Genomic DNA, 19092 nt, shown 5'->3' with positions numbered 1-19092 from the left:
CGTAGACAGGGCTTTATAATCACTGAGGTCCTAAATTTGAAGTTGTTGGGGGGTTAAAAAATTTCTGATCTACGTGCATTTCAAGGCGCTTGAAGGCCGAAAAATTGATAAGAAATGGCTTTAAAATCATGTCAGCGGACAGTAGATTATTTGTCAATACCTGCTCTCTCCTTTCTTTTTCTCTCAGTCTCCTTATCTTGTCCTGTCTCTTACCTTCCTAAAGCTGGGCTTTTATATTTTACAGAAGGCTACAAATTACACTCACCTAAAGGATTATTAGGAACACCATACTAATACTGTGTTTGACCCCCTTTCGCCTTCAGAACTGCCTTAATTCTACGTGGCATTGATTCAACAAGGTGCTGAAAGCATTCTTTAGAAATGTTGGCCCATATTGATAGGATAGCATCTTGCAGTTGATGGAGATTTGTGGGATGCACATCCAGGGCACGAAGCTCCCGTTCCACCACATCCCAAAGATGCTCTTTTGGGTTGAGATCTGGTGACTGTGGGGGCCATTTTAGTACAGTGAACTCATTGTTATGTTCAAGAAACCAATTTGAAATGATTCGAGCTTTGTGACATGGTGCATTATCCTGCTGGAAGTAGCCATCAGAGGATAGGTACATGGTGGTCATAAAGGGATGGACATGGTCAGAAACAATGCTCAGGGAGGCCGTGGCATTTAAACGATGCCCAATTGGCACTAAGGGGCCTAAAGTGTGCCAAGAAAACATCCCCCACACCATTGCACCACCACCACCAGCCTGCACAGTGGTAACAAGGCATGATGGATCCATGCTCTCATTCTGTTTACGCCAAATTCTGACTCTACCATCCGAATGTCTCAACAGAAATCGAGACTCATCAGACCAGGCAACATTTTTCCAGTCTTCAACTGTCCAATTTTGGTGAGCTTGTGCAAATTTTAGCCTCTTTTTCTTATTTGTAGTGGAGATGAGTGGTACCTGGTGGGGTCTTCTGCTGTTGTAGCCCATCCGCCTCAAGGTTGTGCGTGTTGTGGCTTCACAAATGCTTTGCTGCATACCTTGGTTGTAACGAGTGGTTATTTCAGTCAAAGTTGCTCTTCTATCAGCTTGAATCAGTCGGCCCATTCTCCTCTGACCTCTAGCATCAACAAGGCATTTTCGCCCACAGGACTGCCGCATACTGGTTGTTTTTCCCTTTTCACACCATTCTTTGGAAACCCTAGAAATGGTTGTGTGAAAATCCCAGTAACTGAGCAGATTGTGAAATACCCAGACTGGCCCGTCTAGCACCAACAACCATGCCATGCTCAAAATTGCTTAAATCACCTTTCTTTCCCATTCTGACATTCAGTTTGGAGTTCAGGAGATTGTCTTGACCAGGACCACACCCCTAAATGCATTGAAGCAACTGCCATGTGACTGGTTGATTAGATAATTGCATTAATGAGAAATTGAACAGGTGTTCCTAATAATCCTTTAGGTGAGTGTATATTATAATATTAATTCACAAAATGTACACATTCATATTAACCTTGCCTGATATGATGAAAACGGCTTTTGTTAATGTTTTTTGTCCCCTCACAATGACAGTAAACTAATTATTACATTACATGAATCACGATACATAGCCCTATTTTCAGTTAAAAAGTGTATTAGTTTGCCTGATTATTTCTGTCGGTCTAACATTTATGACCATTTAAAAAAATTTAGGGGGGCTAGGCAGAAGTTTAGGGGGGCTTCAAAGTCATACAGTATTGGAAAGAGTGTGAGTTTAGTTTTGGGTGCACTACTTGAAATCTTTTTTATATAATGTTTTGACATTTCAACTGGGTCAGTAATAGCCTATGCTTTTAAATAATGTCCAAACTGATTTGTAGCATATTGTCTGCTTGGATAAACCTGGGGTTATGTGCTTTGTTTAAGAGCACAGTGGCGTTTTCTTGGGTCACTTCTCAACAGAACTAAACCTCAGAGACTTCACCATTAAACAACCACTATCTTATCCTTAGCACACTTTACATTGTTTATTCAATTAATTTAGGAGAGAACATTAAATGGCCCCCTTAAATGAGAAAACTAAAGCAATCATTTAGCCAGCGATTTGAGCAAACTGATCAATAGTATTGTAGTCAGTATCTGATGCTGTTGTACACAATGAGTGCCAAGCAATTCCCATCAGAGAATGCATGGATCAGTCATGCACTTTCATAATTACCTTCAAAACACATCATAATAATGCAGTGACTCACTGGGTTTATTAAACATACTTTCTGACACGATTTCCAGATGATTTTTATCACAGTTATTGTGAAGGTCATGGCAGCTTGAATTGAGATGAATCCTTTTCTGCACATAACAATTTATACGTGTTTTCATTTGGTTACTAACCTTAAGAATTTTAATCGGATATTATTTAAACCTTTTAGAATATGTGAATGCCATATAAATATTTCATATGAAAATGTGTAGAAAGAGAAATTATAGAAATAGTTCTACCTTATTATACTCAATATTTCACGAGGCTGAGAAGTGAGTAACAAGTCTTTAATGTGTGACTCGTGTCCTCCAGATGTGTGAATTGTACCCTTCAACACCCTTCACAACTAATTGACAGATCAGTATTCTCCATGCTCACCAACACTCTCACACAAATGGGTTCAAGTGTCCAGAGCACCACCGAGTGGTCCAAGCTAAGTACTTGTTTAGCCTTGCTCTTTATTGTAGTTCAATCTAATAAACAGCCATAAACAACAACCACTTATAATAGTTATTCATAAAATGCAGCAATCTGAGATTATTGTTTATTGATTAATGATGTGTCCTTTATACGTTGAAATAAAAACTGAAATTTATGATAAAGTGCTCGATTATCAGTGAATCAGTTGTTGGAAAATCCACTGAGCATTATACCTGTTGTAGATGCATATATGAAAGTAAATTGTAGCAGTTTTTCACTTGTATGTTATTTGATCAGGTTTCTGTGTCTGTTCTCAGTCGGTGGGACAGGCGTGCGACATGCAGTCACAGCCAGTGACAGCGAGGACTTGGTGGTGTGTTCGCGTGCCGTTAGCGCAGTGTAGGGAAACATTCATGGGCACGGTGCCTGTAGCTGAGCAACACACACACTCGCTCTCAACCTTGTGCTTGTCCAGAGAATACACAGACTTGCTGCTACACTTTCCCTGTGGGTGAGAGAGAAAGACAGACGGGATAAATTATATGTATATAGCTTCATGATATTGTTGAGACCTTAATGGTAGAATATATTGAAGTGCATCGACTCGCCTCGCAGTAAGTGAGTTCTATCTTCTCTTCTGATTGGCAGTCGTCCACCCTGATGTAATTCAGAAGACCCACAGTTCTTCTGCACTCTGGCTCGGTACCTAAACAAACATTTAACATATTATGCACACGTCAAGTTCAGATCAGACGGATGGAGTTTATAAACCGAGCAGGGCTGCGTTTCCCAAAGGCACCGTGAGCTAAGTTGATTGTAGAGACCATCGATGGCAATGGTTCTACAATCTACTTAGGCTTAAGATGCTTTTTGGAAATGCAAACCCCGGATGTTGTGGTGTTTAGACTTACACATCTCACAGCAGGTGTCTTCAATATGGCTTATTTTACCCTGTGGATAAAGGATATATAGCTTTACTTGTATCACTGTGCAACACAATACATATAACATATTCCTGGATTGGTGTTTAGAGTTTGGTAGATTATGACTAAAGGAATTGGGTTTTTCATTTGTTGGTTTAATAATGTTCTACACTGTAAAACCCAATCGTCATGATAACTCATTTCAATTTAGGAAACCAATTGCCTCTATCCATTTAAGCTTAGAAACCAATGAGTACTGTGAACATTTCATTTGAGATTGATTTCCCAATATACACTCCATTTAGAAACATTAACTTAACCCTCTTGCAGTTGGTTGCTAACTACAGCACAACATAACAGAATATTAAACACTAACATATCTCACTCTATATTAATAGTGTGAAAAAACACATAAAATAACATTTCATTTCAACATTTACTCTCCTTACAGAGTTTAAAGCAAAGCACGCTGGGAACTAGGAGCCTGCTTTATTTCATTCAGTCTGAGCTCTGCTTAATTGAATCAGTTACTGAGTTCACATATCTTTTTCTATTAAGTCAAAAGAACTTTCAGTAATATTTGAGTGAAATTAACCTTTTCATTTAATACGTTTGTGAGTTAATATATTTATAAAGTGTGTGTTTCTACAGGTTTAGCTCTACTTGTGAGGGCCAAATGTCCTCACTTATAAAATTAAATATTATGACAACCTTACTGGTCCAGTTAAAAAGGCTTATAAATCGGTCAAAATATGTTTTTATTTAAATCTAGTGTTTTACACGTTTCTGTGATGGAGGGGGTTTAGGAGTAGGGGTTGGGTTAGGTGATAGTAAATACCATTAACCTGGTTTTAAATCAGTGGAAGTCTATCAGTAATATAGTGAAACAAACGTGTGTGTGTGTGTGTGTGTGTGTGTGTGTGTGTGTGAGTGTGTGTACCCCATGCTCCAGACAGAGTTTGCGGTCAAACGGAGGGCATGTTGTCACTAGAGTCTCCAGCACCAGTTCTTCATTCTTATTCACACTGCATGTGTGTTTAGTGCAGCCGTCTGTACGAGTTGTATTTGCCTGAAAACACACATATGTACACATTTATGACACAATCTGAAAATCAATAGAACATCTGGAGCATTTACACCAAGATGTCTCATACTACCGGCTCACTGGCCAAGATAGTTTCATATGACTCCTCAAGCATTAATAGTTGATTATTATTATTTTTTTAGCCTGCAGTTCACTTCACTTTCTAGTTTGGTTATCCTGTAAACAATGGCCTTATACACTACCAAAGGTTTGGGGTCAGTAAGATTTTTTAATGATTTGAAAGAACTTCTCTTATGCTCACTAAGGCTGCAGTTTTTTAATAATAAAACAGTAAAATTTTAAAATATATTTATAATTTCTATTCTTATTCCTGTAAGTAAAGCTGAATTTTCAGCATCATTACTCCAGTCTTCAGTGTCACATGATCCTTCAGAAATCATTCTTTTATGCTGATCTGCTGCTCAAGAAACATTTCTTATCATTATCAATATTGAAAACAGTTGTGCCTGCATATTATTTTTGTGGAAACCATGATTAAGTTTTTATAGGATTCTTTGATGAATAGCAGGTTCATAAGAACAGCAAATATTTGTATTGGATATCTTATGTATTTTAAATGCCTTTACTGTCACTTTTGATCAATTTAATGGGCCTTTGCTGAAAAAGGTTTTAATTAAAAAAAAACTTTTAAATGGTTGTGTATTAAAGTTCATGGGTGCCTTTGAAATGGTTAAAACAATTCTTCTAAAACAAACATATGACTGGTTTCTTGTTTTGGCCATTTTAACCATTTTCATTGACACATAGATGTACTTAGACGATAGAGAGGTGAGATGCAAACCTGTGTCTTCCACACTGACTATACTGGCTACAGTTAGTGACAATGACTCATGTCTGCACATATTTATTACTTTCAGAGTGACCAGCTGTCCATCAGGTCGTCGGATGCTACAAGCAGTTGCTACACAGCGACCGCAGCAAGCATTAGGTATTGGCTCCAGTGTATATCCCTACAAAATAAAACACACATATAACTGTACTCACATATTTAGGGCTTACTGGCTCCATATTCTTAGAAATGAATATTCTGCCATCATTCACTCATCCTTGTGTAATTTTAAAACCTTTAAATGTAAACACTTTCTGTCTCATCTTATTTGTATATTCAAATGTGACAGATCAGAGATCATGACACACAAGAACCATGGCATTTGGGTTTAATGACATTAAACCAGGTGAATGAAATTTACATAAATAGCTTTTTAAACTATGCTGCCTTTTTGTTGTATTCTCATTGCACACCAAAGCAGCTTGGACGTCTCCAAGCATGTGCAAAACATCTGCTTTTGTGCTCCATGGAAGAAAGAATGTAATTTAACGACATGAGGGTAAGTAAATGCTGACAGAATTGTAATTTTTTGGGGTAAACTATCCCTTTAATAATCTCCAGAGTGAGGGTTTTACCTCTGAGCAGGGGGAGCAGCTCATCTTTCTGCAAGAGAGCCGATAACTCCTCTTATCTCCCACACACTCGCAGCGCGTGCACACATCCACCATCACTCGCTCTCCAGCCTACTCGCACACACAGAGCAAGACACCCCAAAGTCAATCTGTTATGCACCAAGACATCTGCACACGGCACATTAGCATTCTGTATGTTAAGTCAACGTCTTTACCGCAATAACAGTTTGATTCAGCACGCAGGCATTCATTGGAACTGCAGAGAGGGGGGAAAAAAGCATTAATATCTAAGGAAGAAAAAAAAAAAAAAAATCACAGAGACCAGCAGTGAACGAGCAGTATGTGTGTGCAGGGTCCAAAATTAACACTTCAAGCACCAAATGGGAGTAAAATTGGATTTGTCAAGTAAATAAAACCACTTCATATATATATATATATATATATATATATATATATATATATATATATATATATATATATATATATATATATATATATATATATATATATATATATATATATATATATATATATATATATATATATATATATATATATATATATATATATATATGTATATATATATATATATATATATATATGTATATATATATATATGTATATATATATGTATATATATATATATATATATATATATATGTATATATATATATATATATATATATATTAAGAATGCATTTTTTTAAGACTTCTCTTAGAAAATGTTCGAAATTTGATTAAATATCAGAAGTGTTTGAGCTCTATAATAGCTATATTTTTATATTATTGCAAGAAAAATATTGTTAAATTATTGTATGTTATGTTATTTATTTATTGAAGTTTTATTGTTATTATGATTATTTTAATTTCTACAATAAGTTTGCCGTTGCTATTTATAGTTTTTATATTACAATTCAATTTAAATTTGATATATCCAATATTGGCTTTTATTTATCGATATAAACCAGTTGTGAATATTTAATTGTTGCCACCTATATAAAGATTTAGATCATCACGTAACACTCACCTACAGGAATAGTAATAGATTATGGCAAAGAATTAATCCTTCAACTGTCTTGAAGTGTTCTTTCCTTTTAAAAGTGTGGTCACATTGGCAAAATGTTGGTGAAATTTCACAGGCAAAAAAGATCTGTTGTCAATAGTGTTGCGATGTATGAAGCGCAGCTCACACAGAAGTCACTTTTAGAGACCGATACCGATCATTTGAAAACCAATAACCGATATATTGGCCAATAAATCTAAATCCAAATTTTGATTTGCCTGATTACAAAAACAAAAGTCTCACCATGTCCCAAGCACACAATTATAATAATGTTCTCATTATAATTTTATGAAGCCTATATGACAGACATGGGCTGCGCATTTTTCTTTCAAAGTGATTTTAATCATATTTAAAACAATTCAAAAACATCATGGCGAACAATGCGCATCTGAAGTGTCTCAGCTGAAGGAAATACATTATTTATCGGCTTTAAAGGTAGGGTAGGTAAGATTTTTATAAAAAACTTTTTTTCTAATTTGTTTAAACTGTCTTTTTTATACCAATACATAATTAAAATGTAAGTGCTCTGAAAAAGAGAGTATAAAAATCGAGTGACTGTAGACCTTTTAATCTGCAATAAACACAGCTCATTATTTCCATTCGGGACGAAACAAGTGATTGGTTTGGGCGACTGTCACTCACTCTCGCAACCATGGCTACCACCACTGTTGCTAGATCTGCCCATATGCGCGCGCACCCGTTTGATTTGAGGAGTGCAAGAGGCGCGGAACCTACGAAGAGTAAAATTATGGCAGAGAAAGAGCATTCAAAATTCAAAGCACCTGCATATGCGGTCAGCGAAGGCAAACAAGGCAAAAACTACTTCCTCGGACCCTGGTTGCCCGCACTCTTGAACGACCTCCTCTGCTTCGCCCTCGACCCCGGACCTGTTCTCGAACCGACGATGTGGTACTTGTCTCCGGAGTGTAGTCCTCATTAGAGTCAACAATGTTTTCATCATGGAAACTCTTACATGCAAAACACCGTATATGTTATGAATCTTACACGAAATTCACCTTCATCACAGTGTAACTGATGGTAATGGAAAAACGTGTATCAATGCAACCTGTTTTTAGCTTTGCCTTATAAATATAGCTCGTTACCGAATCAAACAAAGTAGGCTATATTTTAAACTTTACCAGTATCGATATGCTAGCTTGATAGTGAGTACTAAAATAAATCTTATTTGTTTATATTCATAGTGATAAAGTTAGGTATTTTATTACATGTGATTCTGACATGATGTCACTGCATGCACTGCGCTCCTTCCTCTCCACTCGTCTCAGGTAAATAAATGCGTCTTCCAGCTGAGCCTGAGCGTTTGGTGTCGCGCGTTCATGTGTTTTGGGGGCGTGGCTTTGGAAGGAGCCCAGAAGGGAGGGGGCGGAGTGAATGGAAATAATGAGCTGTGTTTACAACAGTCGTGAGAGGTCTACAGACACTCGATTTTTATACTCTCTTTTTCAGAGTACTTACATTTTAATTATGTATTGGTATATAAAGACAGTTTAAACAAATTTGGAATGTTTTTTTTTTTTTCGAAAAATCCTACCTACCCTGCCTTTAAGATATCGGCCAAATGTTCTTATCGGGTTGATAACAATAACTTTAAAAAAGAACATACTGATACTGATATAGTGGCCGATATATCGTCACCTCCAACCCAAACAGCTGGTTTGTGGATTCATATTGAAATGCCTGGATTTCACTCCCGAACATTTGCAAAACCATGGCAAATGTGACCACACATTAAGAGCACACAAGGGTGCATTTCTAATCATTTGCATTGTTTGCCACAAATATCCAAAGGAAAACCAGCTAAATAATTGCATTGTCATAAATAATGTAATAAATGCAGGTCCTAAATATTTGATCAGTTCATCTATCATTGGCAGGTGTGGCATTAAGTTAAGTTAAGTTTGGACTGTATGTGTCTGTACCGCAGTGGCAGGTCGGGCAGCAGTCATCCACTGTATTGCACTGTAGCTCTGTGCCCAGTGGACAGGTTGGCATGTCCATGAGGTGGCAGGACGTGTTTGTGTGCTGGATGAACACTTCCTCGTTGACCTGTACACATTCGCTCCACACACATCTGTCGTGCGGAGACACCCACTGCTCTCCCACCTGCACACATGTGAAGTCAAAGATTTATTTCAGATCATAGCGCATTCAAACACAAGCAGAGAGTAGAAGGAAAAAGACTCTACTCGCCCGTCTCATATAGCCTCCTTCCACACAGCTGGATTTACGGCAGTGACCGCAGCACTCGCTTTCTGAATGTGAGTATGTGGTTCCCTGCATATACAAAATCAATGTGAAATCACAATCATTTTTACTTTAGACTCTAGACATACTGTGCATGATTCATCACTGCATGTTATTGTATGGGAAAACATATTCGTTTTCATAATGTTTCATCAGAATGTAATTCTGAAAGTTTAAAAACAATTACACTTTTAAATAGTTTCCTTTTTGTTAAGATGACAAAGAGACTGCAGGGGTGAAGGAAATTATATTAAGTAGATTTTTATAAAAAAAATAAAATGCTGTTGCAGTGTTCTTGGTGGTTGCCAAGTGTTTGATTTCTCACCCAAATCAAAAGAGCCACTATCATATTCTGGTCACTAGAAATCTAAGAGTCTATGGGGTTATTTTGCCTGCTTTATCCACCAAGAGACAATAGTAAAACTGAGAAGAGTAATAGCACACCTGCTCAACATGTTCCATAATTTGAGGTACAAACAATATATGTAATATATATGTATAATGTCACAAAGACATTATAAGGGGATATAGTTCACTTGTATAGAAATGAACAGGAGAAATGATAACACTCAATATGGTGGCTGTAGTCCTGCCTTGCGAATTGCCTTTCTCATAGATGTATCAACTGTTTGTTTACTCTTTAATGCGTATGTGTTAGCTGGACCAGCCTGAAAATATATAGTATTTTGTGTGAACTTTTAAAAGAAGCACAAAACTATTGTTGCCAGATTTTTTTTCTTGATTTGAAATGTGTTCATGACTGAAAATCGCTGCCTGGGTTGTTACCAAGATAGTTCATGGCTTGCATTAAAGTCGCATTTTCTAAATGCACGTTTTTGATATTATTGTGAATGATTCTTACATGAATATGTTCATATACGAATCAAAAACTGATGGATAGAACCAAGTCCCTGTCCTAATTTTCTTTGCTTTTCTAATTTTTTCTGATTTCTCTCAGATGTACATCACAATACAGACGAAAAGATCTGTCTCTTCTTTCATTTCATCCCGACTTTAAAGGGACGTTGGTAAGTGCATACAAATGTAATACTTGAGGTGAGGAGTTACTTCAGATCCCTTCTGAGAGTATGAGTAATAATTATGGATGCCTTAGTAAAAATAACTTATAATATCATAGCCCCAATGAATATTCATGCAGTACACAATACAGAATATTGTGTAATATTGTACACAACACAGAAGTTAAATGCAATGTAAATGCTGCTACATGTTGTCTTTTAAAGAGGACCTATTATGATTTGTTACATTTTCAACTTTCTTTAATTCAGTCGGGAAATTTACATTTATTTATTTATCTGATTTATTTATCAGTCAATGAAATTTATTGACAATCTTTGGATTTGGCGAGAGGCTTAGGCTCTAAGGTGCTCGAGCTGCTATACTAGACAGCTTGAGATGCATCCTTGAGACACAAATCCCCCAAGCCTTTGTTGTCATCTGCTACGGCATGTGTAACATTTTTCTGTCAACTCTGCATAATCCTTCGTGATCGATATCGCACGTTTGTCGATGGAGCGGTTTCAGACCATACTAAATGTTCTGACCGAGCTCTGAGGACATCAGAAGTTAGAGGGACTGATGGAAGCTGTACAAAGTACACAGGCTACACCGTAATTTTACGGACAGTAAAGCAAAGGCAGATAACCGTACAATCTGGTAGGTGGCATTATTTGATAGAACACCGGCACAGTAACTTCATATTGACGCGCGGCTAAACAAAGGCAGAGCACCGTAACTCAATTTGAGCGTTCCAAAACAAAGCCAAAGAGCGGTAACTGGTGTTACAGTGTTCTGCCTTGGTTTCTCATGGGCTTTTGGAAGTTATGGAACTCGTTATTTTCTCGAAAAAACAACGGAATTGATTCAAGATACTCATAAAGGAGGTCTTGAATGTGCCAAAAATATAAATAACTCATTTTCGACCAAAAACAAAGTTACGGTCTTTTGCCTTTGCACAGCATAGATACAGGAACTAAACAGTGGTGCTGCAATAATGTAAAATACTTCTAAAAAAAATAATATGTGTTTTTTCATGCATGAAAACCTATTCTAGTAGACCCAAAAAACAAAATCAAGACTTAGTAAAAGGGCATAATAGGTCCTTTTTAAAATAACATACGATCATTATAATACATTCAATGTTCATAAAATTCAATAAAATTCATAAAAAATCATAAATTAAAGGTAGGGTAGGTCAGAATTGTCTAAAAAAACTTTTATTCAAATTTGTTTAAACTGTCTTTATATACCAATACATAATTAAAATGCAAGTACTCTGAAATAGAGAGTATAAAAAATTGAGTGACTCTAGTGTATTTAAAGGGTCATTTCACCCATTTGAACATTGTTTTGTATTTAAAGTGGGTCATATATGTAGTCGAAATGTAAAATAATTTTTGAATTTGGTGCCTTCGTGACCGAGAAAAGACAAAAAATAACTTCAGGACGCATTAGTATGAAAGACAACAACTCCCACAATGCACCACATTGCACAGCTCCGCAAGCCACTCCCACTAATCCAGAAAGCGCTGAGAAATCACTCTTCCGTCTACAAGGCTAGCTACTACCAGAGCTTGAAATTCATTTCACATTCACACAAAATGTCTAGTTAGTTGGCGAACTCATATAGTGCATTACTCCTCGTTTGTATTTCTTTCGAAAAGGTGAATTATTGCATGGTACCTGGATGTTCAGTCAGAACATATGCGGTGCGAAACGAGGATAGTTCTCAACACAAACGTCCGTGTCCTCGTCTGATTCAGAGATTTCGTCCAGGAGAAATTGTCATTGTTGAAATTCTTTGTCGCAGACGGACTCTATCTGTGTGTTCGTAGCGGTTCGTAGCTGCATAGTGAGATCACCGGCGCCACCAGTCCGCCCTAACTCGAGCCAGTCCGGGCTCCTCGTCCGCGGCAGGCAGGTCTTCTGCCTCGGCTGCTCTTCGCTATAATGCGGCTTGTAAAGGTAGCCACAAACACCTGATTCAAGCATTAGACTTCCGAAATCCTCTTCCTCAATATCATATTGAGCACTCTCCTCCGCTATTGTCATAACTTTATATCTGTCTCCACAGCGCCTGTTAGCTTAGCTTCAAACAAGATGGAGGATATTGCTTTCAGTTTCAGAGAGTAAAGTCCCACCCACTGATCTGTAATAGGTCTGTAGCGTGAGCGGGTCCCGCCCCCTGGGAAAGATGAGGACTAGGCTTGTAGTCTTAACAGAAATCCCCCCCTCTTACACTTCCTCCTACAATGACGCAAAATTACGATTTTTGCGTCATTGTAGGAGGAAGTGTAAGAGGTAAATAACGGATTTCTCCCTTCTCAGGGGAAAATGAGAGTGTGTTGCACGACCATTCAATAGTATGACTGGGTTTCTAACAATGCAAAGCTTAATGCAAATGGGTGAAGTGTCCCTTTAATCTTCAATAAACACAGCTCATTAATTCCATTCACTCCCACCTAAAAACTGGTGCGCGACTGCGCGCACGTGGGCAGAGCCAGTAATAGCGGCGGTAGTCATGGCAACGGAGAGTGACAGTCGCGCAAGCCAATCACTTGTTTCGTCCCGGTAGGAATTAATGAGCTGTGTTTTTTGAAGATTAAATACACTATAGTCACTCAATTTTTATACTCTCTTTTTCAAAGTACTTACATTTTAATTATGTATTGGTATATAAAGACAGTTTAAGAAAATTTGAAAAAAAAAGTTCTTTAGACAATTCTTACCTACCCAACCTTTAATATTACTCAAACCCAAAAATATTGAAACTAAGTTGTGTAGGACGCACCAAAGGACAGATCTGGTTGCAGACGGGGTCCACACACTGAGCGATGTGCAGGCCTGTCTGTCTGTCTGTTTGCTCCGTGCAGGTGCAGGTTTTACACTTCTCATCCCACCTGCTGCCCACCTGGTACACCACAGCGTCCACCACACACACCTGCACATAAAAATAATCAATCACATGCTGATTGCAGAGCACACTCCTCAGGACATGGAGCTGCAAGGTCAAGTGAATAACACCTGCGCAGCGAGAGCGCAAAAGAGTGCCAACCTTATCAGGCGTGCAGGTGACCTCTATGCAGCCGCAATCGTTGGTGTTAGTATTCGTGATGTAACCCGGAGGGCATGTGCGGGTGATGTTCTGACAGTCGCACACACATCCGTACAAATCGCAGCACTCTGATGGTGTGACCGACAGCTTCTTGTATGCAGGGCAGGATGGTTTTGTTGACACAGGACACTGATCCCTTTTACAAACTGAGAGAGGGCGGTGAAAGAGATCATTTGTACGTGATTGAAAACCATCTATGTGAAACGTACTAGAGTATGTGTGTTTATGTGCTCTCACCACACTGGTAAACTGGCAGACAATCTCCAGGGTTTGTGAGGACGACACTGAGCCCATGATCACAGAGAGGGGGGTCTGTTCGCTTACAGTTTGCATCACACACTAAAAACACACACACAGTACATCACAACACTATATCATAGTATTGCCATTAGGTGTCATCATACCTGTGAGTATATGGGTAGTAAAAGCGTAATATATCCATGAGCCTTTTTCATCAACAAGAGGACATTAGGTTAAGATTTATATGACTGTATAAGGGAAATTAAATGTGTGTGTGTGTGTATGGAGGAGCATATACATATTTTGATGAGTACAATGTACATTATTTGTGGATTCTGTGTGTATTCTCAGCTCACCACACTCATATTCAGGGCAGCACTTGGATCCCATCTTCTCCTGGAGAACCTCACATTGTCCACACTCTGGGGCTGTAGCACAGCAACAGTTGCCATGACAACACACATTGAGAAACCACTTGGAGAAATGGGGCTGATAATAGTGTAGTGGACGAGAGTGACAGTGAGAGAGAACATATACACATTGTGTCTTTACCTTTAGCATTGCTGCAGGGTAAAGCTGTGCAGTTGATGCGCTGCTGATCCAGACACACACACAGAAGACAGGGGTTGTCCTCAGGATTCCAGCTTTCCATAAACTGAAACGCACACACCAAGATCACAAGACTGAAGGCTTATTGGTTTTCTAAAGGTGGCATAGCAATATCATAAAGGCACTAATGTTCAATACCTGACGGGCTTTCCCATGGTGGTCCATACACTGACTGCATGCCTCTTTGCCTACACACTTATCTCCCATTAACACAGACCCTTCAGGGCAGAAACAGCCCTCTGTAGGAGTGTTCAAGCACAGTGATCCATCGCCCTTCATTAAACCATCACCCATCATGTCACCAGGACTGAACTGGCTTTGGCCGCACTGCTCCAAACATCCCGTTCGACACGCAGCGTATTCCATAGAGCCTGAGCATGACATGGCTACACACACAGAAATTGAGATATTTGACAATTCAATCTCAATTAAGTGTCGAACACAAAATTATTAACAATATGCAGTTCACAACATATTGAATTCTGTAAAGAGAAAAAGGCGAAAAGTAGGATACAGTAGAAATAATGTGGGGTGGGATTTGATTTTGTCCATCTGGAGATTCATTTTTTTTATGTCATTGTTTAATATCTCCCCCCTCCCCCACATGTGTGACTTGTGTGAATTGTTTAATCTGCAGTAAGGAAAATTGGATTGGCGGAAGTTATTACATTTTATGAAAAACTTTTTTTTAGAGTAATGTACACTGATGAATTGTGCAACATAAAAGCGGGGATTTTGAAAACATTTTGGATAATCTCAAATTATGATCATTATTTGCTCATCTTCATGTTGTTCTAAACATGTATGCAGTTTTTCATAACATGTGGGGAAAATATCATCTGGTTCTTTCCAAACAACAACAATTCATAGAGACAATTTTAATTATTATTTTTTTAATATATTTTTAACATCTTTTTCTGTTTCCCCCTTTTTTTCTTTTATAATCTTCTAAAGAGCAGCATTGTTATTGTTAACTAAAACCTTTTTAAAAAGCATGGAATTTTTTTTATAAAAATAAAGCTAATATACATATTAAAAAACTAATAACATGACTAGATGACACTAGATGTCGCCTTAAAGACATTCGTTCCAATGAATTGCCGTAGACGAGGCGACATCTAGTGTAAATATCTATGCACCAGTCTGCGCACACGTCACACACCAGGATGCGCCCGCGCCCTCAGATCACTTGGACGTGGCTGTGTATAAGAGGTAAAAACAATATAAATACTGTTCGTTTTCTCACACAAACCGCTCGTTTCGTGTCTTAGGCCATCAATGTGTACTTACGATGGGGAATTGTTTAATTTGGATAATGGGGAATTGTTTTAATTTGGACTCTGTGCATGCTCTTTGAGACAGTGACTATAGACCTGCATTATATGACTGACAGACAAGAACGGTTTGACCTAAAAATATCAAAATTGAAACTACTGCGGAAAAAAAGACACCTACATCTTGGATGCCCTTGAGGTAAGCTAAAACATACCAACATTTTATTTCAAAGTGAACTATCCCTTTAAGACTTTCATGACTGCACACAGACCTGGTGTAATTCCTGTTTGTTCTTTTTCTCAGGTACATTGATCAAAGTCCCACCACCTCACAGGCCTAGAGCCACTGATCTGAGAGGGTCGCAACACGCTTCACTTCATGACTCATTAATCACAGAAGACTCACGGCAGAGGGTGGGCGTCCTCCAGTCCACACACACTCCCTGTTGACGGCACACTGTGCTGTAGGCGGTTACAAGGTCACACACCGCATTAGGCTGGCAGGCCACTCTCTGACAGATCTGAACATAGTCCTGCACAGGAACCAGCGCGTGACAGCGGCTGAACACCTCAGAACTTAACACATCACAGCCCTTCGCCACACCAGCAGCACACGACTCAACCTCCAGATGCTGGACACACTCGCCCAGAGCCCATCCCTTCAGGTACACGTCAGGGTCTGTGGTCACACTGCCGTCAGATAACACTAGACCTGTCTGCTCATCAGAGCAGGAACCTGGAAGAGAGATGGACAAGTTACTTTACACACCCCACAAGATGTTGAACTGGAATTTAAATTAGACTGACAGGAAGAGGAACTGCAATTGAAAGAATTTCGACATCCACATATTTTGCCCAAATTATGCCCACTTATTTCCTGCTATATATTTTCTCAACTGATTACATTTAACCTAGTTAAAAGAAAAACAAAAACAGATTTAATCAGCCAGATAACTTATCTATAAGTAAATATTGACCTTCCTCAAAATGTATTTCTTTTTAATAAAAGATCAAAAGGATAAACAATGCAGATTTATTTTTTACAGCCATCTTTGATCATATTTACCAGGGGTGCCAATCATTCTGACCACAACTGCTGTATATATAAATATCCAATTCTAAATAAATTAACATTTAACTAATGACTGAACTAAATACAAATTTCTATAGACGGCATTAGATTGATTATTAATATTGTCTAATGTTAATATTATATGATGGGAATACTCCATATGTTTATGAATTATGAATAAATAAAGTGTATTAGCAAATGTTAAAAGCCACAGAGCAGTTATATAAACTTCTCTGAATTTCATTTCATAACCATTTAATAATTCTCCTTCTTTAAATCTGAATTTGACAATTTTGTATCCTGATTGCTACCTCAAATCACTTTCAAGGACTAGATTGGAATTTAAAAATTAATTTTGAATACCACAAAATTAATTAAAGTAAAACTCTCATCAGCAATCAAGCACAAAAATTACAGTCGTCAGCTTAAAGGAACTGTATTTACCGCATACGCCAGTGGTGTTAGGTTTCATGGAGATGTCCATGTTGATCATGAACTCATTGCTGTGGGGAGTGAAGGTGAGTGTGAAACCATGCTGCTCTGATCTCAGCTGGTGTAATATAGCACCAATTTGTGTCACAGTTACTCCCTGAATTCTGAATGGGACTGCGGTAAACACACCGCCCACAGTCACCTGAAATATAGAGAACATGTTTAATCTCTTTGCTAACTTGGTTAGCTCTTTCTCTTTGCATGCTTTTTCGGTGCATCTACCTTCATGTCATCCTGTAGCACCACACTTGTCCCGCCCTCCTTCAGCTCCAGGCTCTTCATGCAGATCTGATTGGGCGAGTTTTGACAGGCAGCCGCATGCAACACTAGCTCCGCCCCTCCTGAGCGAAGCAGCAAATAGGAGCAAGCGGCTCTTAGCTTCAGAGCCGCCCCCGAAAATGACACAACATGGCTAGTGGAGCTGCCCATGCAACTACCTGGGGAAAGAAAGTAAGCAAGTTCAAGTTAAAAGTTTACAGTTCATGCATTTCCATTTTTTTTATTTTTTTTTTATGGTTTGTAAAACAATGCATTATGCAACGTTTTAAACAGTATAACGCTAAATTGTTGTCACTTGGCCTCATCACATTGCATGTTTAATACAGTATCATCTCATAAATTAAGTGCTATTTTGCAATTTTAATCCAAGTTTGAGTAAAAATAACCTAAAATGAGGACCTATCATGCTTTGAGCAGCAGGAACAAAAGGTCTGTGAAGTTACAAAGTACAAAGGCATTCCAAAGAGAGTTATTCTCTATATCAGTTTCTGAACTCCCTGAAACGCCTTGATTGTAGTCTTGAGTTTCCTTTTGGGAACGAACACATCAAAATATTCCTCAGTAAAATAAGTCCTGCCCCAATGCATATGCAAAATATAGGGCGCGAGGCCTGGTTGAGTTGCGTTAGTAGTGTATTTAAACATTTCCAAAACAGCCAATCACAACATACTGGTCCAGCCGCCCAATCAGAGCACACCGCTCTTTTTGAATTAAACAGAGCGTTTCTGACAGACTGGGAAAAGAGGTGCTGCAATAATGTAAATTATGTGAAAAATGTGTTTTTGAACATTTAAGTATGAAAACCTATTCTAGTAGACCCCAAAACCAAAATCAAGACTTTTAAAAAAGGGCATAATAGGTCCTCTTTAATGTGTTGGTTGTTGCATAATTAGGGGTGTGTGTTCATACAGGGGCAAGTCCAGGTACAGCCGCAGTGGTGATTGTAGCGGAGGGCAGGAAGGCTGTTTTTGCAGACTGGAGGCTCCATCTTCTCACAGTTGATGCGGTGGCTCTGCACCGTTACTGTGCCTGATGGGTTGCACAGCACTGAGTGACAACCATCTGACAACAGCCATGTCTCACCAGGCTGATGGACAGAAACAGTCAGAATAGTTATTTTGATGCACAAACCAGAACTTCAGGAGCCTTTGTTAGTCTGCAGTAAGTGCTGCACAATTACTTGAAATAAAACAAAAATCGCTATATGGCTTAGTGGCTGCGATTTTATTCAATAAATATATGCGCTGCATGTGTCAGAGTGAAGTGTGGCACTGTGCATTTTTACACACAAGTTCATGATCCAGTTTTTTTAACGTGTGGCTCGGTTAGCAGTGAATGCTGCTCCACTCAAACTCATCTCTGTATCTGCTCTGAATTTGAGTCACTTGGAAACGCAACTATGCGCCAACCATCTTCCCAAACTTATAGACCTTATGCGCCAGAGAAACGAGGGCGCCATCTTTAGAATGTTGTCTTTGAACTTCGGTTTTTGCAGTCGCTCTGTATATTTCTATGGCATTGCTGTCCAGGAGTAATTAGCTTTTGAAGTGGATTTACTTAATGTAAA

General features: G+C 38.5%; 1 protein-coding gene across 2 annotated transcripts in view; it reads right to left on the bottom strand.

The window, feature by feature from the left end:
• Window positions 1-1992: 1992 nt before the first annotated feature.
• The window catches only part of vwf (von Willebrand factor), a 43149-nt gene continuing 26049 nt past the window's right edge, over window positions 1993-19092 (bottom strand). For both annotated transcript variants that reach the window (XM_081372225.1, XM_081372226.1), the window contains exons 34-52: window positions 18435-18612; window positions 17469-17683; window positions 17199-17388; window positions 16089-16418; window positions 14547-14794; window positions 14352-14454; window positions 14156-14227; window positions 13797-13898; window positions 13500-13705; window positions 13236-13385; window positions 9371-9454; window positions 9100-9283; window positions 6312-6352; window positions 6100-6207; window positions 5547-5645; window positions 4531-4659; window positions 3579-3618; window positions 3276-3373; window positions 1993-3172 (exon numbers count right to left, since the gene is read on the bottom strand). In XM_081372225.1, the coding sequence (XP_081228351.1) occupies window positions 2981-3172; window positions 3276-3373; window positions 3579-3618; window positions 4531-4659; window positions 5547-5645; window positions 6100-6207; window positions 6312-6352; window positions 9100-9283; window positions 9371-9454; window positions 13236-13385; window positions 13500-13705; window positions 13797-13898; window positions 14156-14227; window positions 14352-14454; window positions 14547-14794; window positions 16089-16418; window positions 17199-17388; window positions 17469-17683; window positions 18435-18612 (2769 nt within the window). In that variant the 3' untranslated portion in view covers window positions 1993-2980. The remainder of the gene's footprint in view (window positions 3173-3275; window positions 3374-3578; window positions 3619-4530; window positions 4660-5546; window positions 5646-6099; window positions 6208-6311; window positions 6353-9099; window positions 9284-9370; window positions 9455-13235; window positions 13386-13499; window positions 13706-13796; window positions 13899-14155; window positions 14228-14351; window positions 14455-14546; window positions 14795-16088; window positions 16419-17198; window positions 17389-17468; window positions 17684-18434; window positions 18613-19092) is intronic.

Source organism: Scardinius erythrophthalmus (assembly GCF_964197995.2).
Source record: "Scardinius erythrophthalmus genome assembly, chromosome: 8".
Classification (NCBI taxonomy): Eukaryota; Metazoa; Chordata; class Actinopteri; order Cypriniformes; family Leuciscidae; genus Scardinius; species Scardinius erythrophthalmus.
Note: the sequence above shows the minus strand (reverse complement) of the source record. Positions and strands in the feature narration are given on the sequence as shown.